Below are 26,114 nucleotides of genomic sequence, written 5' to 3' on the forward strand. Positions count from 1 at the left end.
CAATTGGGAATGTTAATTATAATTTAAAAACATAATTATTTTATAGGAATTTAACCAAGAAAATTAAGTGGTGATTTTTTAAATCAATAGTATCAAATCTATCAACTTATGATTTTTTATCTTAACCATGGTTGAACACATAAAGGTAAAGTGTAGTAAAGACTGAGTAAATATGTCAATTAAAATCATAATTTTGTTACATATTAGTATATTTTATAAGTCTTGGAGTTTTAAAATAATGCCTTTACAGGTCAGGGAAAAGTTCTTTATTTCAGAATAACTTGTTTGGAGAAATTTAATTGTTACCTAACAAAATTAAGGTGCCTATTAATCATTTCCATTTCTTAGTGACCATAATTACAGTCTGGTTTGTACTATTATTATTATTTGTTAAGCAACTTTGTGATTCTTGATAATCATTTTATGATGCACCTTTTTTTTCAGTTAGAGTTTTCACTCCTTTTTAAAAATGTATCTGTGTTGTTGAAAGTATTACAGATGTGTCCCCTTTTATCCCTCCACTGACCCCCTCCCACACCCCCTACCTTGTGATTTTTATTTTTAATCTGCTGTTTAAGTTTTAATAGCAAAATTATCAAAAGTCATGAAAGTATACCCTGTTGCCCTCTTTTACTTCCTTCTTTGACTCTTAGAAAACATTAATGACCATTAATGTCAAGTACTTGCTTGTACTTAAAAGGCAGGCTGGGATTATGTTGTAGATAAAACTAAAACCAGGACCACACTTTTGAGCAATACCATAACAGATGAAAAGGCCTAGAGATACGAACTTAGTTTTCAAACAGTCACTTGTATTGGAGCAAAATGCTGGAATTAATTTTCAAACTAAGCTTACTTTTTATAGTGTTCTTTTTTTTAAATTTTAAATGTTTTTATTGGTTTTTCATAGAGAGGGGAAGGGAGGGAGAGAGAGAAACATCGATGAGAGAGAAATATCAATTGGCTGCCTCCTGCACACCCCTGCTGGGGGTCGAGCCCACAACTGGGTCATGTGCCCTGACCGGGACTCGAACCAGGACCTCTCTGTCCATGGGATGATGCTCAATCCACTGGCTATAGTGTTCTTTTTCACACTACTGTTTATCAGCAATACAATTCAATTGAATAACTGTTGTATTCTACATGAAGTCTGTGCTGTAGCCACAAAGTAATTTTTCACAAAAATAGTATGATTTCCAGGAAAGATTTTGTCGTACACAAAAGAGCATGTAAATGAAACATGTCCAGTGTCTATAGACTAGGAGAAACCAGCTTAGTGTAAGTGACCATTTATATGTTGGCTATTTATGATACCTAAAGCATTCGAACACTTGACTATAGACATCTTAGTTATTTTATCTGATCTGTTTGTTTTCATGTTACATTAAGTTAGGATTGTTTTTAAAAATGGTATATAACCCATCATTTCTAGTTTATTAATAGCTTATTGTTAGAAATTCAAAATCATGTGAAAAGGAGACACCTTGCATTTAGAATTTAGCAATAGTTACCGTATTATATTTTCACTGAAGTAATCTCTACTTTTAAATATTTATCTGAAAAGTCAGAAACTTATATAACATCAGTATCCCCTAACAGACAGTTTGTGTCCTTAGAAGGATAAATTTAATAGTAGTCATGTACTGATTTTCATAAGCAGATTATTTTTCAAAGAATCTGTGGTTTACTTGTTTTTCATATTTATACTGCTTCTTTCCTGGTTGTTTCTCTCTCTCTCTCTCTCTCTCTCTCTCTCTCTCTCTCTCTCTCTTTATTCAGTATTTGTACATATTGCAAAATGATTACCAGAATAAGTCTAGTTACAGTAACTACATCACCAACATAGTTACAGAAATTGCTTTGCCTGTTGAGAGAACTTTTAAGATTTATTCTCTTAGCAACTTTCATATATGCAATGCAGTATTATTAACTATAGTCACCATGCTGTACATTAGATCGCACGACTTATTTATTTTATAACTGGAAATTTGTACATTTTTACTCCCTTCACCCATATTGCCTATCTCCCACCTTATTGTTTTTTTTTTAGATTCCACATATAAGTGAGATGATATGGTATTTGTCTTTTTCTGTCTGAGTTATTTTACTTAGCTTATTGTCTCATATGGCAAGATTTTATTCTTTTTTATGACTGAATAATATTCCATATATATGTATATCTCACACTTTTTTTTTTTATCTATTCATACATCAGCGGAAACTGAAGTTATTTTCATTATCTTGGATATTGTAAATAATGCAGTGAACATGGAAGTGCAGGCATTTTTTCGAGTTAGTATTTTCATTTTCTTCACATAAATACAAGAAGTGGAATTGCTGTATCATATGGTAGTTCTATTTTTTAAAATTTGAGGAACCTGCCTACTGTTTTTTCATAGTGACTGCACCAATTTACATTCCTGTGAATAGTGCACAAGGGATTTCTTTTCTCCACATCCTTGCTAACACTTGTAATTTTTTGTCTTTTTGCCATTCTAGCAAGTGAGGTGATATTTTATTGTGGTTTTTATTTTGCATTTTCCTGATGATTAGTGATGCTGAGAAACTTTTCATGTACCTCTTGGCCATCTATGTGTCATACCTGGAAAAATGTCACTGAAGAATTCCTCCGCCCATTTTAAAATTGGATTATTTGTAGTTTTGCTATTGTGTTATATGAGTTCTTTATATATATTGTATATTAAACGTTTACCAAATATATTGCATTTACTTTCTCCATTCAGTAGGTTGCCATTTTCGTTTTGTTGATGGTTTCCTTTGCTGTGTAGAAACTTTATGGTTTGATGTAGTCCCTCTTGGAGCTTACACCCTGTACTTTCTTCTGGCAGTTTCGAGTTAATTTTTGTACATGTTTTATTATTTTGCATGTGGCTGTTTAAACACGATTTATTGAAGAGACTGTCTCTTCCGTAGTGTATATTCTTGGCTCCTTTGTCATAAATTATTTGGCCATATATGTGTGGGTTTATTTCTGGGGTCTCTATTCTGTTCCATTGATCTATGTGTCTATTTCTATGCCAATACAATACTGTTTTGACTACTACAGCTCTGTAATAGACAGGATGGGGTAAAAGTAGGTTTACAGATGTGAGTACGTGAAACACAGAGTTTATTCTTGTATTATTATTTATTAATTATTATATTATTTTCCATACGAACAACTAGAAACCTAATTTTGCCCACCTTGTAGTTTGAAATCAGGGAGCGTGATGCCTCCAGCTTTCTCCTTTTTTCCCTCCAGATTGCTCTGGCTGTTCGGGGTCTTTGTGGCTTCATATAAATGTTAGAATTGTTTGTTCTAGTTTTGTGACAAATGCCCTTAGAATTTTCATAGGGATTGCACTGAATCTATAGATTGCTTTGGTATGGGTAGCATGGACATTTTTAACAATATTAAATCTTGCGATCCATGAGCACAGAATATCTTCATTTATTTGTGTTTTCTTCAGTTTCTTCATCCATGTTGTGTAGTATTCAGTGTCGCTTAGTTTTTTTAGAGGCTCCTTTTTAGTAATTTGGCTGGGGGAATTAGCGATGCATGTGGTGGGAACGTCACTCATCATTTCTTTTCTCTACATTATAATGTAGTCATTCCAGCAATACTTTCAAAGACACGCCATCTTTGTGACCCTTATCAGCCTGTTTCCCATGATGCCTGGATAGTTTCTTGACATACTTGCAATTTAAAACTCCTTTGAATTATCTTGTTATTTGTCTTAATGATATTTTCACACTTTTTGTTTTAAGTATCAGAAGTGTACAGCTGGTGGATTTTGCACAAACTGAACACACTTCTGTAATTAACACTCAGAATAAGAAATGGGATGTTACTAGTACCCATGTACTACTGAATTTTTTAGTTCTGTGTATGTGTGTATGGTGTTTCCTTTCTCCTTAAGAGCTAATTCTTTTTATTTATTTCCTCTCTCTTTTTCTTTTATTGCTAAATGGAATCTAAGTAGCAATTCATAGCTTGCTCAAAGTGCTTCATATATACGTGGCCGTATTTGCTTTGTAGAATACTATTACTGTGCTTGAAGAGTCATTTAAACTTTTTAAAATACCAGTTTCCTTCTATCTCCTCACCCCTTTAAAATTTCATGCTGTGATTTCCTTTAATCATTGGCTCAAAAGTACACACTCATTTAGAAGTGGTTTTCTTTGTTTTCTTAGTATGTAAATTCAAGGCTCACAAAAGGTGTGCAGTGAGGGCAACAAATAACTGCAAATGGACGACCCTGGCCTCCGTCGGGAAGGACATCATCGAGGACGAGGACGGAGTAAGCCCTGCTGTGTCTCTGCTCCCTTCCCAGTTCCTCTTCTCTTTTATTTGCTGCCCAGTGGGAAATAACAGAGTTAAGTGGGAGTGTTTACTATTATTATTAAGTGGAAGAATTTGGTTAATTATGAGTGTTTATTTAAAAAAAATTTTTTCCTTTATTGATTTTTTTTATTTAGAGAGAGAGGAAGGGAGAGGGAGACGTAGGAACATCGATTGGCTGCCTCCTGCATGCCTCCCACTGGGGATTTGGCCCACAACCTGGACATGTGCCCTGATCGGGAATCGAACCGGTGGCCTCTTGGTGCTCAACCACTGAGCCACACGGGCTGGGCATGAGTGTTTATTTTCAATTAGAGCCTGCCTTCATCGGTTCCTTCCGCTCTTAAGTTTTGAGGGAAATGTGAAGAGGGCTCAGGAGTGGTGGTTGTGCTGGGCTGGTGGTGTCGACCCTCACCTGACCGATTCAGAGACTGTGTAAGGCTTAGCTCAGCTGTTGACTCGGATCTTGACTCCTCAGACTTTGGGACCACCTCTCAACAGTGCCCCCACCTTCAGAATCTTGCCTCCATTGTACCTCGCATACAAATATCTGCTAGCACTTTGTGACCACTATGATAATGCCTTTTACATGCCTTTCCCTTAACTAGACTATAAATCCTGAAGTCCAGGGATTTGGTCTTAATTATCTTTGTACCTCTGTAGTGCTTGGGGCACAGTACATGCTCAATACATGTGAGGTAGATGAATGTACGCCATGGATGATGCGTGTTACAGTGTTGACTTCACAGAGTGGGAGTTCATTGCGTATCCTCCTGGGGTGAGAATGGTGTCCTCCGCAGTCTTTGACTGTCCTTTATTCCTGCTGCACAGGTCGCGATGCCTCACCAGTGGCTAGAGGGTAACTTGCCTGTGAGTGCCAAATGTGCGGTCTGTGACAAAACGTGTGGCAGTGTGCTTCGTCTGCAAGATTGGAAATGCCTTTGGTGTAAAACCATGGTGAGAGTCCTTTTTAATTCACTTCTTTTCATGACTTTTACGTGTGTGTGATTATAGGCGAAGAATGTCTGGCACAGCAGAGCCTGGTAGCGCACATATACCCACTGTGATGTTCATGTTCTTCAAGGCATATTCATTCCAGGCTGGTTGCTTTTTCAAATATCCTTTTTGTAATACTCATTCTTGTTACATATTTGTTTGCTTTGTCTGAAGACCTCTTTCCCCAGTTTTATTGCTTTTCATTATGCTTTAGTCGTACTCAGTGGTGTGCTATTTTCAGGCCTGTTTTACTATGTGTTGCATACAGAAAGCCACCAAATGTTGCCTGATATACAAAATGTAATTTTGCTACAGTCCTGTGAATGTTCTCTGACATAATGCTGAGGCCATGTGTTGAACTCGGCATTTAATTAAATATTTAAAATTTTTCTTGAACGTGCAAGAACAAGGAAGGAAGCGCAGCCAGCGTGACGTGGAGCCACTGGGAGGGTCCTCCGTGCTGGGCTGCGTGACTGGGCCTGCACACTGCATGTGGCGTCAGCAGGCGCTTGGGACCGGCCATGGGGGGTGGGGGGGCGAAGGGGGCTAAAAGGTGACAGGGCGGTGCCAACCGCGGTGAGTGCTTATCTCAGGACTGGGCGTGCCGTCCAACCATGACAGTGACCGCCTTGCATCGGGGCTGATGTGTTCGTCTTGTTTTGAGTCTTGGAAGTCAGCTCCCCCACACCCCCTGAAATGGTGGAAAAACCGTTGCTTTGAACAAGTATGGGGTAGATCAGCAGATGTTACAGGTGTGAGTGTGACATGTTGATTTCATCATGAAATCAGTTCCATAGGCCACAGAGGAAAATAATTCCTATAATATTTTAGTCAAGCCTAATAGGTAACCTGTTTTATTTTTAAATCAAACATGATTCTCTTTGTCCTCATGTTTTTGTTATTCTTCATCAGTGGCCTCTTTTTAAAAAAATTCTCACCAGAGGATGTGTTCATTATTTTAGTGAGAGAGGAAGGGGGGGCATTGACGTGAGACAGGAACATTGATCAGTTGCCTCCCGTATGTGCCCCAGCCCGGCAGCAAACTTGCAACCTAGGCATGTGCCCTGACCAGGAATCAAACCCACGGCCAATTTGGTGTCCAGGATGATGCTCCAACCAACTGAGCCACCCGGCTGGACCCAGGTGCCTCTTTTGTTAGCCATAGGTGTTACTTTCTATTTCTCTTATCCCACTTAATATAATATAGACTAAATGCAGATTCTCTCTCTCTGTAGTTGTCATTCCACCCCAACCCCGAACCCCTTTTGCCATTCCTTATTTTAAAGGAGTGCTCCCTAAACAAGGTGTACAATTTTCATTTCACCTCAGATCTCTTTCTAGGGGGGGAGGACCTGTAACACGTACACTTGTGGTCTAATTCTCTACTTCAAGAACATCGACTGTTTTTTCCTAACGTTTTAAGAAGAAAGACCACATGTGATGAAGTATCTTTTTAAAAGTATTATGTAAATTGTCTTTACCTGCAGTCTGTAGGTTTCTATTTGTATTGAGTCAGGAGTTTTTAAACTTGACTGACAGTAGGAGCGAATTAGGGTTTCTGTTGGCTCGCTCTGTGCACTCCCACCTTTGAGAGATTTCACGAATTGTATTGTTGCAGATTATTATAGAAGGGGGCATTCTGCAGTGTCTTTTCCCTCTGCTTTTTCCTGGCAAATTTAAACACCACTGTATCGTGAAGTCATTCCTGCCCCGCTCTGTGAGTTAGACCTGCTGGCTTCTGAGTTCGCCGTGGTTGCGCCCCTCAGTCTGCCCTGTCTAAACACTCTCATTATCTGTTTATGTATCACTTTGCCTGTAAAATATGAGTTTATAAAAGCAGAGTATTTAGTGTCTAAACAAAATTGTCTAGTTGAAAACCAAGCCATAGTTCCATAACCCTAATGAGTCAGCTCTTAATTTTTCCACCTGTTGTCCAGTCTCTGGACACAATTTTACATTTCCTGTAAAAATAATCAAGGTAACTTTTCTCATTTAACATTGTTATATTTTTTTCAGTTTTGCTCTATTTTTATATATTTTTTATTCCTTTTAAAACTATGTATGCTTGTTTTTCTAAAATCGACTTGGATTGTTAATTATTTTAAATCATATTGGGAAACTCCAAAATTAGGTCATCAGCAGAACAAGAATTACTATTAAATTTCAGTTATTTTCCCCAAAGTTAGGGTAAATACATGTTGAATTAATATAGTAGTTTTCCAAAAGGATTGATGAAATAATGCCACATTAAGTAAGTGTTTTATGAAGTGTCTGCTTTTACTGGTTAAAACATTTAAAGGCTCTGGAGCGGAGTATATAAAGTATTCTGAGTTGCCTAGGTCCTGCTTAATAAGTTAGCTCTGTGTTTTTTGTTCTTATTAGTATCTTGAGTGACCTTGAAACTTTGTTTCTACATTTATTGAGAGTGTCTGATGTACATCACTTTTCAAGATGAGTGTATAATAATAGGAGCCTTTTCTTTTCCTTGCAAGCCCAGAAGTGTAGCTGAGAAAATAGTCGTGGATATACCTGTAACTATAATAACACGAAAATGTTATAAAATAGGTGTGAATAGAAAGTTATAGGATTAACCTTGGCCTGTGGGGTTCGGTTGGTTGAACATTGTCTTGTCACCGGTTTGATTCCCAATGAAATCAGTTCCATTGGTTTCTCAGGGCACGTGCCCAGGTCGCAGGCTTGGTCCCCATTGGGGGGGGTGGGGGGCGCAGGAGGCAGCTGATCGATGTTTTTCTCTCTCTATCTCTGTTTCCCTTTCTTTGTCTCTAAAATCAATTAAGAAAACATTGTTTTTTAAAAGTTGTAGAATCATTACAGAAAGAGTGGACATATAACAGATTTCATTTACTTTGATTACATTTTATAAGGTAGGATGTCATCAGTTTTTTAAATGGACAATGATACTAATGCAGACTTGTTAGCGTCTCTCTTTCCTTCCATTCCTCTGCATTCCTTTCTCTTCTCTTCCCCTCTCCTTGCCTTCACAGGCACTTACTATATTACCATATACTACTGCCCGAGACAATCATGAAAATAAGCTATGGAGATGAAATCAAATTCCCATCTCTAAAATAATTAGCACCTTCCTTAGAAGCATAAATATTGTGCCATTAGTAATTTATGAATTACTGAACATTTTGTGATGTAATTGATGTTCAAATGATCAGTTTCTTCGATGTAAGTTATAATATAACTGAATATTGATTTGCTTTTATGATTCTCAAAAGTTTGTTTGTTTGTTTTTAGGTACACACTGCCTGCAAAGACGTATACCATTCTGTATGTCCACTTGGCCAATGTAAAGTGTCTATCATACCTCCAATTGCACTAAACAGCACTGATTCTGATGGTATGTAGCCGCAGTGTATGTATGTTCCTGGTATATTGAAAGTTGATATGTACATTTATTTTCCTAGAATAAGTAGAATTGTAACTGGTTATTCTTACCAGTTTTTATATGATAATTCTATTTAAATTGAACATTTTAAAATTTAAAGTTTAACATAGCTATTAACATATTGGTGAAATTTCTGCGTTTAAGGCTTTTAGATTTTATATTTTAGTAAATAAAATAAGATCATTATTCTGTACCCAAATATAATCTGACAAGGTTAATTTCCATTCATTGAAACTGCCCATTAGCATATCTCTTATTTAGAATTTTTTTTTTTTTTTTATAATTTCATTGCAGGAACTTATTATTTATAAGTTTATTTACCTTTTCCAGAATCTTACAACTTTGTAAGTGCTGAGGAGCCTGTTTGCAGTGCTGGTTTTGGAATAGCATATGAATAACTTTCTGCTAAGCAGACCATCTTGTGAAAGGCTTTTACCACATACCATTAATATTTTGCATTGATAAAGTTCATTATGATTTCCAAACTTTTTATATAAATTATGCCAATAGATCTTATAGATATAAGGGTATAAGCATCAAAAGATGTGATTAAAAATAAACAAACAAAAAAAACCCTGTGCTATTAAAGCCTTCCCTCCTCAAACCCTGATATATCAAGGTTCTGTTGTTTATTATAAATGTTGAAGTATTTGCTCAGGCCTCATCAAGTAGCAGTTAAAATATTTTATAATACTGAATACAAATACCTAGGCTGTGATTTGATATGTATATATAAAATGTTTTTAAAATTTATCTTTATGATTGAAAGTATTATAGATGTCCTCCCTTCATTCCCCCATTGACACCCTCCTCCCCACTCCCACCCCCACCTCCACCTTCACCACACCATTGTCTGTGTCCATTGGTTATGCATATAAGTTCTTTAGTTTATCTCTTCCCACCACCCCCTTCCCTTTGAGGTTTATCATTCTGTTCCCCGCTTCCATGTCTCTGGATCTATTTTGTTTCTCAAATTATTGTGTAGATGTACCACAGTTTTTTATCTACTCATCTACTGATGAACACTTGAGCAGTTTCCAGATCTTAGCTATTGTAAATAGCACTGCCATGAACATAAGGGTGCATATATTCTTTCTGATTGGTGTTTCAGGATTCTTAGGCTATATTTCCTAGCAGTGGGATCACTGTATCAAATGGCAGTTCCATTGTTTTATTTTTATTTTTATTATTATTGTTAAGGCAGGTCATATGTCTCAAATTATCTCTGATTAATACTTTCAACCATCTCTGTTATGATTATTCATTATAGAGCATATTTTGAAAGATAACTTCTATATTCTTAGTATGTAAATAATAAACTTATCTCCATTTTGGTGGCTAATTTATAACTTGTTGTTAAACTAATGATCCTGGTTCTTTACTTTTATGAATTTCTATTTTCTCTGAATTTTTGTTAACAGTTTAAGATAGGAAACTGTACATATTGATCTTGTCCTGTGTTTTTTTACAGGTTTCTGTAGAGCAACATTTTCATTTTGTGTTAGTCCTCTTCTGGTTTTTGTCAACTCTAAGAGTGGAGATAATCAGGGAGTAAAGTTCCTTCGACGGTTTAAGCAGTTACTAAATCCGGCTCAGGTGTTTGATTTAATGAATGGAGGTCCTTATTTAGGGTAATTGATTATTGATGTCTCTTTTAAATGAAATGTAGTACTGAGCATGAAATATGTCTCACTTTTCAGTTCATGAAAATTGTAGATTCATCTAGACATCTGTGTTGATCTTCCCACTCCTCCCTTTTTTAAAAGTTAAATTTAATTATAAATTTAACACAACCTTTTTGATATTTATATAACCTCTTTATGTGCTAAAAATTCCAAAATTTGTTTAGAACATGTTTTAGACTATATCTTACATCAAACAAGCCATTCACATTGTGCTTAGCTCTAAGAAAGATAAACGTGTAAATATAGCAATGCAATGTTAAATAATGATTTTCATGGAAGGCTAGTATTAATTTATATGTAGTACAGTCAATTATTGTATTACATATAAATTAAAGCACAGACACTCTCGTGGGTCCCTAGGTCATTTCCTCAAGGATTTCAGATTCACTTCATGCAAATAGCAAAGAAATACTTTTCTTGATTGTATCTGCTTTCTGAAATGTCATTTAATATAAAATCTGAAAAAAGGAAATCATATTTTCAAATAAATAATCTGCCCTGAGGTGCTCCCAGGACATTTTTAGTGTGTGTAGGACTTCTGTTGAGTTGGCGTTGTGTCGGCGTTGTGTCATGGGAACCAGCGCCCAGCAGTCTCTATGTGATTCACTTACGCCCAGTCCGCTTCTCTCTGGAGCTCCACCATCACCTTAACACACGAACAGGAAAGTTTTCAGACTGTCCTGGCTTCTGAATTTCTCTCCTCAGTCTCCTTTTGTGCCTCTTTTCATGTGTGTCCCTTCAGAGTCTTCCTTCTTATTTCCATTGCCTTTTTCTTGCTAAGTTCAGGCGCTTCTGATCACGTGGTATTGGTCTTTTTTATGTTACCCATGTCCTTTCTTACCACTTGGACATCCCTTGCTTCCCTTGTGTGGGTCCTGGCATTTCCTCCTCTGGCCGCTCTTCTCCCCTTGGTCTCCCCCTGCTGGTTAGCTTTGTCTCCTTTTCTAGTACGTTGTTTCGTAGTCCTCCGACTCCCATATATTCTTGACATTCATTTTTCCCACTCAGGGAACTCCCTTTCTTTAAAACTTCTTGAGATTGTCTCTATAACATACTTTTTGGAGTTCCCCTGTACTTGAGGTATACAGGGGTACCTTCAGGAGGTGGGGTGTGTCGGAAGTTGACAGGAAAGAAGATAAGTAAAAAGACACAGCTGAGACAGGAGACGAGGAGGAGAGCAAGCAGACAGGGAGTACAGAAGTGACCCACGGACAAGGATTGGGCTCTCTCACCAGCAACAGTGCCCTAGATTCCCACCCCTGGCTTGTAATCTGCTACGTTTAAGGAAATAACATAGCCCTGTAATGGGAAGAGAAAAATCGCTACTTTTACCACCTCGTATCACTTACCTGTCATTCACTTTCCTGGGTTCTGCTTCTCCCGTGTTTTCTCATTTCTTCCTTCCCCTTCTTTCTAATTTTACCTCCATTTCTACTTATAAACCCCTTCCTCTTTATGGTTAAGAGGTTTTCTTGAGTTAACATTGTACCTAAATGAACTTGATAATATAATTAATATGTAAGAGTCCTTATATTTAATTTGAACATGAATACTAATAAATGCAGAATGACAAAGAATTTCATTTATTTATATTAAAACAAAACACTTTTTTTTACTTTCAGTTTAAGATTGTTCCAGAAGTTTGACAATTTCCGGATTCTTGTTTGCGGAGGAGATGGAAGTGTAGGTTGGGTTTTGTCAGAAATTGATAAGCTCAACTTGAATAAACAGGCAAGTCCTCATCCCTTTCATTGCTGGCTGTCGTGAACGGATGCTGGCTGGCTGACGAGGGCTGTAGGGCCCGTTGCTCACCTCCTCTGAGGTCGCCTTGTTTGCTCTCTTCTAGTGTCAGCTGGGAGTGTTGCCTCTGGGGACTGGAAATGACCTTGCCCGGGTTCTTGGCTGGGGAGGTTCATACGATGATGACACCCAACTTCCCCAGATACTAGAGAAGCTGGAACGAGCCAGTACCAAAATGCTGGACAGGTAAAAGTGACTTCTCCTCTAAACCTAGTTTGAAAAGGGCATCCCGAAATCGTTTTCTGACAGCTAAAATTGTTCTGGCTATAAGCCCCTGGAGGACAGAGGCTGTCTACTCTTACCCCTGAGGTCTAGAACAGTGCCCAGCAGGGAGTGAGTTATAGCAAAAACTGAGAAAACTAGTCTAATGAACCCATTATTTTATTTATTTATTTAAAAAAAATTTTTTTTTTTTATCCTCACCCAAAGACATTTTTCCATTTTTGTTCAGATAGAGAGGGAGGGAAGGGGAGAGAGAGAGAGAGAAACATCGACGTGAAAAGGACACATCGAGTGGCTGCCTCCTGCACAACCCCAATCAGGGCCGGGGACAAACTGCAACTGAGGTATGTGTCCCTCGCGGGAACCGAACCCGGGTCTCTCTGGACTGTAGGCTGACACTCTAACTGCTGGTCCAGCCAAGGCTGAACCAATTATTTTAAAGATAGAGGGCTATATTGATAGGAATTCCTTTTCATTGCTGTTCAGGTCAGAAGAAAGCTTTAACTAGTTAATTTGGGGAAGGGGAGTTTTTGTTCAGTATCTTGTGGTTTCATTAAAGCGGAAAGAGACCTATAAACTTTAGATTTGTTAGAACATCTCTTCTTAATTATACCAATGAATTAAACCAACAAAGAACTAAATATTAAAAAATAGAATCCTTTCCCAGAGACAGGGAGGTATAAGGAGGACAGCTGTCTGAAGGCACTGTCACTGCGTCTCTAGTCCCCTTGAGCACGTCTCTGCCCTGTGTTCTCTCTCCACGCTCCGCCTGTGGGCAAGCAGTTGCAGTGCGTGTGCCCTGAGCATCGTGGAGGAGGTGTTTAGAATTTGGGCATAGGGAGCTAAAGGACTCAATAAGTGGTAACCTCCCCATCTCCACCTTACCACCCCCATAAGTAGAAGACAAATGTCACATATCGTTATAAACTTCAGTTAGCATGAATTAAAGCAACTCTGATAGGATTAGCCATCTGTGGAACTCTTCCCGAAAATAACAAAATCACATCAGGGAGCCACCAATCTAAAATGTAATTACTCTCAAATGAGCTATAACCTAATTAATTGTAACCTTGCCTGTCATAAGGTAATGTTGAAATGGTTGATTCTTTTGCCAACAGAATATTTAAAAAGAGAGCTTAGGCTGTGAAACATTTATCTGTGTTTATCCCAAATACTCTTTTTAAAAAATGTTTTACATTAAATTTGTGGTTGACCTTTCAGTATTATATTAGTTTCAAGTGTACCGCATAGTGGTTAGACATTTATATAACTTAAGAAGTGAGAGGATTACCCTTGCTTGTCGTTTGGGTGCATAAAGTAGATTCAGCCTTCAGTCTTCAACCTGGAGGTGATTTCTCAGACAGCTGCCCAATCCTGTGCTCACCAAACCACACAGGGTATTTTAAAGGGCTTTTTGTTGCAAATTTAAATACCGCACTCTCAGTTTATCCCGGGAAATGCTGCTAGGCATTTCCTCTACCCTGTGTGCTTTCTTCTTGGTGTTAGAAATAGTAACTTCTCCAGGTGGTTAGCAGAGAAATAGTGCCTCCATGGTGAAATTCCTTGATGCAGACCTGCAAAAAAATAAGAAAAAATAAATAAATAAAAGTGGGTTAAAAAAACCTATTAGATTTTTTTTTAACCTAAAAAAAGGCCATTGTTAGAAACATAAGACTCTTTTGTTTCTAGCTTTTAAAAAAATATATTTTGTAACTGATTTGATTTTTTTTTAAGTTTATTGAGGTGACGTTGGTTAATAAGATTGTATATGTTTCAAATGTACATTTCTATGATACATGATCTGTATATTGCATTGTGTGCCCACCACCTGAAGTCAGATCATCTTCCGTCACCGTAAGGGTAAAGGGGGTCAAATATATGGGGACAGAAGATGTTCCTGGCTTTTCATTACTAACTTAAGAATGAAAAGACCAGCCCTGGCCGGTTTGGCTCAGTGGTTATAGCGTCGGCCCGAGGACCAATGAGTTGCGGGTTCAATTCTGGTCAAGGGCACGTACCTCGGTTGCAGTTTGTGCCCAGTCCTATTCTGGTCGTGAGGGAGGCAACCAGTCGATGTAACTCTGTCATGTCAGTGTTTCTCTCTGTCTCTCCTTCCCTCTCTCCCTCCTACTCTATCTGAATGTAAGTAGAAAAGTATCCTTGGGTGAGGAATAAAAAAGTACGAAAAGTATCGCTGTTTAATAATATTCCAAATTATGTAAACTTTTTTATGTGTATCAGTTGACTTGATCCTCTAAATAACACTGTGGAATGGCTAATAAAAGCATTATTATAACCTTCTTGCAAAAATGAAAACTGAGGTGTGTGGAGACACTAAGAGTAAGAAAGACACGTATTTCTGTCTGCCTGCCACTTCTAGTTGCTTTACTAGACAGAGTATCGTCTCATTAATCATGGCTGTACACCTCAGGATAGCTACTGTTATACTGTCCATCTTACAGGTAAACAAAACTCAGGAGGTGTTTGATCATTGTCACATAACTAAGTGGTACAACTGGCATTCTAAACCAAAATCCAGACCCAGCTCCCCAGTCTGTCCTCAGCATGCACTCTGTCCTCCCTGACGCACGCGTGAACCAGAGGGGTCCTGCCTGCTGGCCTCTGACTGCTTGGCTGGCACCAGCACCCTTTCCTGATTCCTGCCGCCACTGTCTCCTGTTTCTTCGGCCCGTCATTTCCTGTCGAGGGAGGAGGTGCAGCATGGAAGGTCCAAGGAATTTAAGACATTTGGGTGAATTTATTTCCCCTTTCTTTAACTGTCCTTTGACCAGAGAAGTATTTCCAGCTATGAGGAACTTGACTTTCATGTTTCCATGAAAGCTGTGGTTCTCTCTATTTGGATGTTTACACAGTTTAATTATTTTATGGGTTGCTTGTGTTATATTTGCTTTCTGCACTAGAATATAAGCTTCATTAGGGAAGTGTTACTCACTGTTTTATTTCCAGATCCTGAATACTGTCTGTCATTTTGAAATGTTGAGTATCTCTTGCATGGATGGACGGATAGATGGATGAATGGATAGATGGATGAATGGATAGATGGATGAACGAATTAACGAATGAATGAATGGCTTTTTGTGCTCAAATATGTTTCTTTACAGTATATTCATATCAAGAGTTGAATAGTACCTATAAGTAACTATTCAGTTTATACATCTTAACATATAACACATGTCTTTTAGGATATTTTCTGGGAATTTGGATTTTTTATGCAAAGACTTATTAGTTTGGATGATGCACTAGGCTCTGTGTATTTATTTATTTATTTATTTTTTAATCCTCATCTGAGGACATTTTTCCATTTTTTGTTCAGATAGAGTGGGAAGGAGAAAGAGAGAGAGAGAGAGAGAGAGAGAGAGAGAGAGAGAGAGAAACATCGACATGAAAGGGACACATCGAGTGGCTGCCTCCTGTACGACCCAACCAGGGCCGGGGACAAACTGCAACTGAGGTACGTGCCCTTAGCGGGAACTGAACCCGGGTCTCTCTGGACCACAGGCCGACACTCTGTTGAGCCAAACCAGCCAGGGCTAGGCTCTGTTTAAATACTGATGCTATTCCTGGAATTTTCCTGTAGGTTCTGTCACTGACTTCAGCTGTGAATTGCTTTTCTTAAAATTTATGTATTACAGTACTGCTTTTATTACACTTTGTGTCTTTCTAAAATCTTTATTTTACATCTTGTTATTGATAATATACCTAATCGTTCTTTCCAAATTTTGAAATTATTATTTTAGATACATGACTTGATTTATCTGGAGTTGATCTTTAACACCAAATGATTCAGTGTTTGATTTGAAATGAATATTTACAACTAACTAAAATAAATTTACTTTGATTATTTCTATTAATATTTTTAAGAAGGGCCCTGGCCGGTTTGGCTCAGCGGTTAGAGCGTTGGCCTGCGGTCCTGAGAGACCCGGGTTCGGTTCCCGCTAAGGGCACGTGCCTCGGTTGCAGTTTGTCCCCGGCCCTGGTTGGTCATGCGGGTGGCAGCCACTCGATGTGTCCCTTTCACATCGATGTTTCTCTCTCTCTCTGTTCCTCTCCCCGCCCCCCACTCTACCTGAACAAAAAATGGAAAAATGTCCTCGGGTGAGGAAAAAATAAATAAATAAATAAATAAATAAATAAATAAATAAATAAATAAAAGAAGGGATAAGAGCTGATTTTCATTTCATGTATGTATAAGCTGACTTGGCATGACTGATTATGACATGGAGAATGGTTTATTTTTTATAGGTAGTATGCATTTATTTATTATAGACATTGTTGTAGAACTCTGGGTTGTGATTCTTTAGTAACTTGCATAATCTAGTTAGTAAATTACAGCCAGCATCAATTTAAAAGTGAAACAGACAACAATAGAAGAGTCAAAGCATTACATCTGGGGAAGAAGGGAAAGTGTTAGATATGCACATTTCTTCCTTTGGGTGATGGTCTTAACAAGTTTGGAAGTTACGCCCTGGCCGGTTTGGCTCAGCAGTTAGAGCATTGGCCTGTGGTCTGGAGAGACCCAGGTTCAGTTCCTGCTAAGGGCACATACCTCGGTTGCAGTTTGTCCCTGGCCCTGGTTGGGTCGTGTGGTGGCAACCATTCGATGTGTCCCTTTCGCGTCGATGTTTCTCTCTCTGTCTCTTCCTCTCTCTCCCTCCCACTTTATCTGAACAAAAAATGAAAAAAATGTCCTCGGGTGAGGATAAAAAAAAAAAAAAGTTTGGAAGTTACTAATACACAGAAAATTGATAAGATATGGAAATCATGATTTATGAATTGAGCATTTTATGAAATTACCAAAATTTCATTTCTTTTCCCATATTTGCTTGTTTTACTTTTTAAATTTTTCAGGTACAGTTTACATTCAATTGTATTTAGTTATTTTAGATACAATAAACTGTAGTCCATAAATACATGTGCATGTTTTTGTTTATGAGGTTAAGAACACAGTTTATTAAATTTTAAAGGAACTTTAGACCAAAGATTTTTCTCCCTGCAGGTGGAGTATAATGACCTATGAACTCAAATTGCCACCAAAGGCTTCTCTACTTCCAGAACCTCCAGGGGCACCTGAAGACATTTATGTAAGACTTGAACCCTTTACCTACTTATTATTTGAAAATGAGGGTGAATATCTTAAACAAATAAGAAAGCTTATGAGATACGGTAGCATGTTTACTTTATTTTATGTTTCATTGTTTTGGGCATGGCCTCATTGACTGCTTACAGCCCTCTCGCTAGAGGAAGATACCCTGCCGATCTAGATGGAGTCCTTCTGTGAACACCCACACCGGGAGTGTGGATTCAGCCACATCACTTACCTTCACCTGCTCTGACTTCTCTTTAGCGTGAGACTACCATGTTGTGAGGATTAAATGAGGTGATGAGTGTGTGTGTGCAAATTCCCCTTCAATCACTTCTCCCTGAACATTCCACCTGCCTGCTTCCTCTTACCAGCAGGGTCCCAGGAAAGGCCGCTGATGACCAGTTTCTCTTAGTGCTTACTCTTCTCCTTCAGCCATGAGCAGAAGATTATACCCCGGCTCCCTTAAACAATCTCCAAACACGCCTGTACTCATGGCTAAATACCATATAATTTCTCTCTTCCTGCTGTGCCTGCTTTGGTGAGGGTGCATCAGAACAGGTCTACAGGTTAAGCCTGTTGATCAAGATAAAACGAAGAAAAAAACATGCACTTTATTCCATCCCTGCCATAGATCATTAATAACAACGGATTTTAGACGTTCTTCACGATTCCGCATTCTGATTAAACCTCAAAGCACTAGAGATTTAAAACAGAACCAAATTTTCAAAGGATTATTCTCTGACTCACCAAGACCACTTGCTCTATAATAGCTTATTATTCCCTCGAGGAAAATTTATCTGCTTATTTTACAGTTGAAATCTTTGTTTTGTCATTAAGAAAATTATGATCTTGTCAAAACTAAGGAAAGAACCAGAAACATAGGACTCTTCCTTAAAGAAGGTGATTGGATTTTGAAATTTTTTTGATATAAAGGTAGCAAAAATTGCTTCTAAAAATCTTGATAATATGAAAATATATTCAAAAGATAATAAAAAACGAATAGTCCTGCCACCCAGAGATAATTACTATTACAGATTAATATTTACTATTTTATTTCTAGCAGCATTTTTATTTACAATGTTTTTTATCCAACTGAAAACATAATACATGTTCTATAGGAACCAGTCTCTTTTCTTAATAGTATTTTTGTAAATGTTATTTTTTCACCAAAGAGACAAAGTGGGGAACTTTTTTGCTCTGCTTACTTCAGAGATGTCTATTTCCTTAGCATTAAAAATAAGATAGTTTGGGAAGGAGGGGGTCAATGGGGAAAGAGGGGACATCTGTAATACTTTCAACAATAAAAAAAGTGGAAGAAGAAAAGAGATAGTTTACTTTTGTCGCATATTATGGTCACTAAATATGAGGTACAATTGTAGCTGCATGGAAGAAACCTCTTTTAAAACAAAATTAGAAGGGTTTTGAATGGACTTTTGTTTGCTTTGGTTTTGGATGAAAACATCTCACAGCAAGGCAGCAGAATGCCTGAAGATTACAAGTCAAGTTCGGCGTCACTCTGACTTTTTTGCCTTGAAAACTGCAATAAAAGTAAGCTGAACCTTTCTTTGTAGGCTTGACCTAGTTTTTCAGCTTAAATTTTTTAAAAAAGAAAACATTCATTTTGGATTTTTTTTTTATGCATGATTGTGAACTTGTTTTAATTTTCCTAAAGGACGCAAAAGGTGGTTGAGCTTCCCAATTATCTTACAGCATTCTGCTGGCCTCGTAGAATCACAGAGCTAAAGGGCTTGTGACAGTTCCATTGATTAATTCCTTATGGCCACAACTAAGTAATTCTGTTTGCTGTTAAACAGTATAAAAATAGTGGTTTCATGATTTCCTTCAGTAATAGTGATTCTGTTATTTAATACTCACTGTTAGAAAATTTACTGTTTACACTTAACGTACAATCCCCATACCCACCATCTATTTCCTCTAACTCTGCAAACAAATTTGTATCTCTCCATTAGCATCAACTTATTAGTTCACTCCTGTTACCACGGTGGGTCTCAGCTTAGGTGTCACTTGCTCCAAGCAGCCACCCCTCTCTCTCAAGTCCTGGCACCGTTATTCCTCAGGAGTTCCATAGCCCTTCCCCTTGCGTTACCTTGGATTATCGCACTGTAAAGATCAGGCAGTGTGTGTTATTATTCACTCACCATTATATTGTCATCTGGCACTATGACTAGCAGATTAACAAATTCTTCTTGTTAAATTTTGATCTAAAGACCAAACCCTTTTGGAACAACGGGCATCTTGGCATCCAAGCCCTCTGTCCTTGCCTGTTTCTTAGGAGCCAGGTCCCTACTGCTTTCCAGTTTGATTAAGAGCTTATTGATGCAGGAATCCTGGTTTTGGTCTCTTCTGCCTTGTGTCCCAATCACTTAAGTCTACTAAGTCACCAGACGCCTGTTCGCTGATGCCGAGGTAACCAGGGAAAGGGAGCAGTGCCCTGCCTCCGTCCCCTCCCTGAGAACGGGGAAGAGTGGCCTGCAATCTCTGGAAACAAATTCCTTCCTAGTAGCTTCTTTTCAAATGTACTCTGATAGAATACTAAGGGATCTCTCCCCTCAATTCTGTGGGTTTTCTAGATACTTGGTAATAGCACGCTAAGAATGTAACTTTATACTCCTTCTCATCCATTTAGTGTCTGTTGGCACCCACACCTGGAAATAAAAACTGACCCTCTAGCTTCAGCCGAAAGTAGTGGTTCCCATGCTGTGTGCCAGGGCACCTCAGGGCACCGTGGTGACCTCAGAGGGCTACCGTGAGGTATTTTTAAGTTAGAAGAAAACTCAACATCTGTTGGACGTTGTGCAAACTGATAGCTGGAGGTAGTGCACAGTGTATAGGCTGCACTGCAGTCCTTTGGATGACGTCATGTTTTGTGAAGCTGGTTTCCATTAGTTGCTGGGGTACGAAGCGAACACCACACAAAGCTCTTTGTGTGGTAGCAAGTGAGGGTGTCACTGTCCAGTCTGAGTCCAGGGAGTCACGTGTATATGAAGCCAAGAGGCTTACAACTAGCGATTTAAGAATGAAATACGATTTTTTTTCTTTTAAAGTACATTATTTTTTCATATGGTTATTAAGTTGTTAGAACATAAATATTCATTAAGTTGTTTAGCGTTTACTAATGTTAGGTACTTGTTTTGGCCTCAGGGCATTATGGCAAAATTGTTAAGACGTTAAGGATGCCTTGAAGTCAGGAATTTTGGAAATCTCTGTTCTAGTGGGAGGGACAGACAAGGAAATGATTAGTAATGTGTAGGTTATTTCCAGGGAGTAATGGTTGCACAGAAGAGAGGGTTCTTGGCCTGGCAAGTTCAGTGAAGTCTTTACAGAGGTAGTTAGGCCTCAACTTGGTTTTAGGACAAAAGAAGAGACGTAGGGATCAGCCAGTTGAAAAAGAGCATCACAGCCCTGGCCGGTTTGGCTCAGCGGTAAGAGCGTCGGCCTGCGGTCCAGAGAGACCGGGTTCAGTTCCCGCTAAGGGCATGTACCTCGGTTGCAGTTTGTCCCTGGCCCTGGTTGGTCATGCGGGTGGTAGCCACTCGATGTGTCCCTTTCACATCGACGTTTTTCTCTCTCCCTCCCACTCTACAAAAAATGGAAAAATGTCCTCAGGTGAGGATAAAAAAGAAAGAAAAAGAGCATTACATGAGCATCGTTTCATGCATCGAGGTTGCCAGTACCATTCCCAATCGGCACATGCCTACGTTGCCGGCTTGATCCCCAGTAGGGGCGAACAGGAGGCAGCCTCTCAATGTTTCTCTCTCTCTCTCCATCTCCCCCTCCTCTCTCTAAAATCATTAAAAATGTTTTTTTAAAAAAGCATTACATAGAGCATGATAATAAGTATGATGGTAAATGTGGGGAATTACATCTGTAGAGTTAGAATATGCAGTGTAAGGAAAGAGCATCAAAAGACAGGACAGCCAGTTGGTGTGGCTTGGTAAATTGAGTGTCATCCCATGGACTGACTGAGAGGTCCTGGTTTGATTCCCAGTCAGGACACGTACCGGGGTTGTGGGGTTGATCCCCAGGAGGGGGCATGCAGGAGTCAGCTGATCGATGTTTCTCTCTTTCCCTTCTCGCTCTAAAAAAATCAATAAAAACATATATTTTTAAAAAAGACAGGACAGAAAAGGAAAGGAGGGTCAGATTATGCAGGGTCTTGGGAATTATGACAGGTCTTCCTTGTTAGCTGAAGGGTTTTGACATTATCCGGCAAGTGGGAGGGATCCACTCAGACATGGTTAAGCAGGGTGGTATGATCAGATTTGTGGGTTTTCTTTTTTTTTTTTCCCCTTTAATCTTTATCCGAGGACATGATTTTATTGATTTGAGAGAGAGAAAAACATCAGTGTGAAACATCTGTTGGTTACCTCCCACACCCGCCTAGAATGGGGATCCAACGGCAACCTGGGTATGTTCCCTAACTGGGAATTGAACGTGAGAGTTGTCAGTGTATGGATGATGCTCCAACCAACTGAGCACACTGGCCAGGGCCACATTTGTGTTTTTTTAAACACTGTGTTGTAAAGTAGAGAATGGTTTACAAAGGAGCAGGAGAGAGGCAGGAATTCCAACAAGGAGGCTGTTATAATACACGTGAGAAACAATAAAATTTGTATTTAACAAATATTATTGAGCAAAGACCAGGACTTGCTGGGGTGCTGGGGTGGGGTGGGGAGGACAGTGTGGTGGAAAAACCCCAACTTCCTCAGGCCTGACCCCTAGCTCGTCTGCCCCTCATCAGCTGTGGGTCTTGGGCAAACCACTCAGTTCACCTGAGCCTCACATGCCTTGACGGTGAAACAGGACACCTAATGGGACAGATACATGCAAAGTGCTTCACAGTGCCTGGTGCACAATAAAAGTGTTAAGTATTATTATTATCTTACCTTTGTGATTCTGCTAAATTACTACGTAATAGGTTAATAAGTGATATCAATAATTTTATCCTTGAACATAGAGGGTTTATTTCATTTTTCCCTAGAAGAGATTGTATTTCTTTGCCTTTGTTTATAGTTAATGGACAGAAACTTGGGTTTTTAAATGTTAAGTCAAATGGAATCAATGGTAGTTTTTAATACCTCTTTCTACCTTCTTAGGCTTAATGACAATCTACCCTGTAGGGAAAAGAAATAAAACTAATATTTTTGACAAAATATTTTCTTCCTTCACTTTTTAGTAGATGTTCTTTCATTTTCCTGATCGTAACTGTAAAGATGCATTTGTAAATGTTTAGACCAGGAGCTCAATAAAGTGGATTTGTAAGTCAATAAAATACTGTGTCAAACTTTTCCTCAACTTTCTTTCATGTATTTTTTTTTTTTTTCTATATATGGTCTGCCTTTGAAAAAAGTAAGATAGAAATTTAAATGTCACAACATACTGATTAGCCACTGGTGGAACTGGATGTTAATCATGAATTGATGAGGTCCCTTTGGGAAGAGGCTAGCCAGGAAGGCTTGATGGGGGGAGTGGGTAATTGAATCTTCCTTTAAGTCTGAATAATCTGAAGCTGAGGGTTAAGAGGCAGCGAAGGGATATCTGAGTCAGGCAGCAGGGCATAGGAGGCGGCCTGAACAGAACGGATGGTTCATAATGGAATGTTTTGAGCCATGTGACATAGACTATATTTGAAGCAAAAATCTGATGGAAGGCTCTTAATATGAAACTGAATATTGTGCACATTTTCATATATTAGAAAAGTGTGTTCTTTCAATAGAATGTTCAAATTTGAGTCAAATAGAAACAGACATAGGAATCCTTTAGCATTTGATTATTTCATTATTTGAGAGAAATAATTATTTACATGCTTGTATGACAGTGCATCAGCATTTTTTATTTATTTATTTATTTATTTATTTATTTAATCCTCACCCAAGGCCATTTTTCCATTTATTTTATTCAGATAGAGTGGGAGGGAGAGAGAGGAAGAGAGAGAGAGAGAGAGAAACATCGACGTGAAAGGGACACGTTGAGTGGTTGCCACCCGCATGACCCAACCAGAGCCGGGGACAAACTGCAACCAAGGTTCGTGCCCTTAGCGGGAACTGTGGGTCTCTCAGGACCACAGGCCGACACTCTAACCACTGAGCCAAACTGGCCAGGGCTGCGTCAGCATTTTTTTAAAAACTGTATTGGATTATGCATACAGAAAAGTGCACATATCGTAAATGTACATGTTGGTAAGTTTCCACAAGCTAAGTGAACCCACGTAATCAATGCCCAGATCACACGGCAATGTTAACAGCACCACCAGAGGCCCCTTATGCCCCCTTTATTCACCACCCCATCTCCCACCCCAAGACAAGTCTCCTTACTTCTGACAGCATAGATTAGTTTTGTCTGTTTTTGTACTTTATGAAGTAGAATCATTTGTATGTGCTCTTTTTAAAATATTTTTTCTTTATTGATTTTAGAGAGAGAGGAAGGGAGAGGGAGAGAGAGATAGAAAAACATCGATTTGAGAGAACATTGATTGGCCGCCTCCTGCGTGCCCCCCACTGGGGATCTGGCCCACAACCTGGGTATGTGTCCTGACCAGGAATCGAACCAGCGACTTCTTGGTGCATGGGTCGACACTCAACCGCTGAGCCACACCAACCGGGCTGTATGTGCTCTTTTGTTTCTTTCATGCAACATTTGGTCTGTGAGATTCACCTATATTGCGGCTCAGTTGTAAATCATGTATTCTAATTGCCCTATAGTTTTCCATTGCACAAATATACTACAGTTTGTTACCCATTCTACCATGGAGTGAATGCTGTTGTGAACATTGTAGTACATGTTTTTTGCTGAACATACACCTTCATTTCTTTTGGGCATATACCTGGATGATGAATTGCTGGGTCCTACAGTATTATGCATATGTTCAACGTGAACAGATACTACCCAACAGTTTTGTAGAGTGTGTGCATCAGTTTGCTCTCCCACCAGCAGTGTATGAGAGTTCTATTGCTCTTGCCAATACTTGACATTTCCTGGTGGTGGTGGTTTTCATTTTAGCTATTCTGACAGATATATAGTGGTATCACATTGCAGCTTTATTTTACGTTTGCCTGATGGCTTATAAGGTTGAACACCTTTTCATCTATTTATGGACCATTTGGATATCTTCCTTGTTAAATTTTTAGTCTTTGGCCCTTGCTTATTAGATTGTCTGGCATTTTTGAAGACTTTATATTTTCAGCCTTTTGACATTTAGAAATTTGTTAAGGGTTCTTATGGATTTTTCTAAGAGTATATACATTAAATTCCATAAACTAAAAGCCTTTCACAGAAAGGATATATTGATATATTTTATATAATGACTATTACATATTCATTGTAGCCATTGCCTTGTGTCACAGATGGTCCCATCTTTGAAGCAGTAATAACAGAGTTGTCTAATTGCTAGCAACAGTAACAAAAAAGGCAGTTGTTTTGTTTTGTTTCAGATGACAATCTACGAAGACTCAGTTGCTGCTCATCTTTCAAAAATCCTTAATTCTGATGAACATGCAGTGGTCATATCATCTGCCAAGTGAGTTACAGAGTGAAGTCATGAAATAGTTATCTGGTGGGAATGAAAGGAAAGCTGGTTCCTACCATTTACTTGATTTCCTTGTGACTTATTTTCCCAAAAATATCTTTGTAGTAGCTTATAGAATTAGATAAACTAAATTTCCATTTAAAAAAAAATCAGTGTAGCATCTTATTTGCAGTGGAGAATATTTAGAGGGTATTTTTTAATGCTTAATTTGAAAGATTTTTTTGTGTGTGAAAATGGCGAAATTTGTGTTTAGAGTTTACACAAAGTTCCTGTTCAAAGAAGTATTTATGATTGTTATAGAAAACACAGATCATTATAATTTATTATTTCCATAAACACTGCTATTTAGGAACTGTTTATATTGGGAAAGGAAAACAGTGATGAGATATTTTTCAAAATGACTTTTCTTAGCAAGTTTAAATTGCATAATTGTAGTTTAATTTAAAGTTACCAGATTTTAGTTAAGTTGATTCTGTACTTGGAAGCAAAGTTACTTGATTCCAAATGTTGGCTGGCTGGAATTTAGAATTCCGTTTTAAGGTGTCCTTAACTGAAGCTATAAAGACTGGAAAGTCAACTAGAAGAAAGGATGAAATGAACTGAAATTTTCACTGATAAGCAAAAGTAAAAGAATGCCTTAGGACTCTGGCTTAGCAAGGGTACATTACTATTATTCAGTGAGAAGGGGAAGGAGGAAAGAAAGGGAGTGGGGAAGTGGTAGAAGGAAAAAAATACACAAACTTTAGTATAGTATATATTTAATTTGCAAAAACCCAGGTAAGACAAATCAGTATAAATAAATTTGCTTGTGACAAAAGTACAAATGTAGTGACAATTGGTTTCGATGCTGTAACCCCCCACGAATAGGAAACAGGACTGAGCAATAGGAAGAGAGTTGAATGACTCTCAAGGGAAACACAATGGTTGTCCAAACAGGTGGGCTACAGACGCTCTTTGATGGGTGGTGCTGCTAGTGGTTTTCATGTTGTTGTTTTGTTGGGTCT

At 38.4% G+C, this 26,114-nt stretch overlaps 1 protein-coding gene across 3 annotated transcripts in view; it reads left to right on the forward strand.

The window, feature by feature from the left end:
• DGKH (diacylglycerol kinase eta) overlaps positions 1–26,114 on the forward strand; it is a 199,159-nt gene that overhangs the window by 123,297 nt on the left and 49,748 nt on the right. For all 3 annotated transcript variants that reach the window (XM_036249838.1, XM_036249840.1, XM_036249839.1), the window contains exons 6-13: positions 4,195–4,301; positions 5,174–5,299; positions 8,603–8,705; positions 10,225–10,384; positions 12,061–12,169; positions 12,285–12,424; positions 17,478–17,562; positions 25,016–25,101. In XM_036249838.1, the coding sequence (XP_036105731.1) occupies positions 4,195–4,301; positions 5,174–5,299; positions 8,603–8,705; positions 10,225–10,384; positions 12,061–12,169; positions 12,285–12,424; positions 17,478–17,562; positions 25,016–25,101 (916 nt within the window). The remainder of the gene's footprint in view (positions 1–4,194; positions 4,302–5,173; positions 5,300–8,602; positions 8,706–10,224; positions 10,385–12,060; positions 12,170–12,284; positions 12,425–17,477; positions 17,563–25,015; positions 25,102–26,114) is intronic.

The sequence above is a fragment of the Molossus molossus genome, unplaced genomic scaffold (genome assembly GCF_014108415.1).
Source record: "Molossus molossus isolate mMolMol1 unplaced genomic scaffold, mMolMol1.p scaffold_m16_p_9, whole genome shotgun sequence".
NCBI classification, from domain to species: domain Eukaryota; kingdom Metazoa; phylum Chordata; class Mammalia; order Chiroptera; family Molossidae; genus Molossus; species Molossus molossus.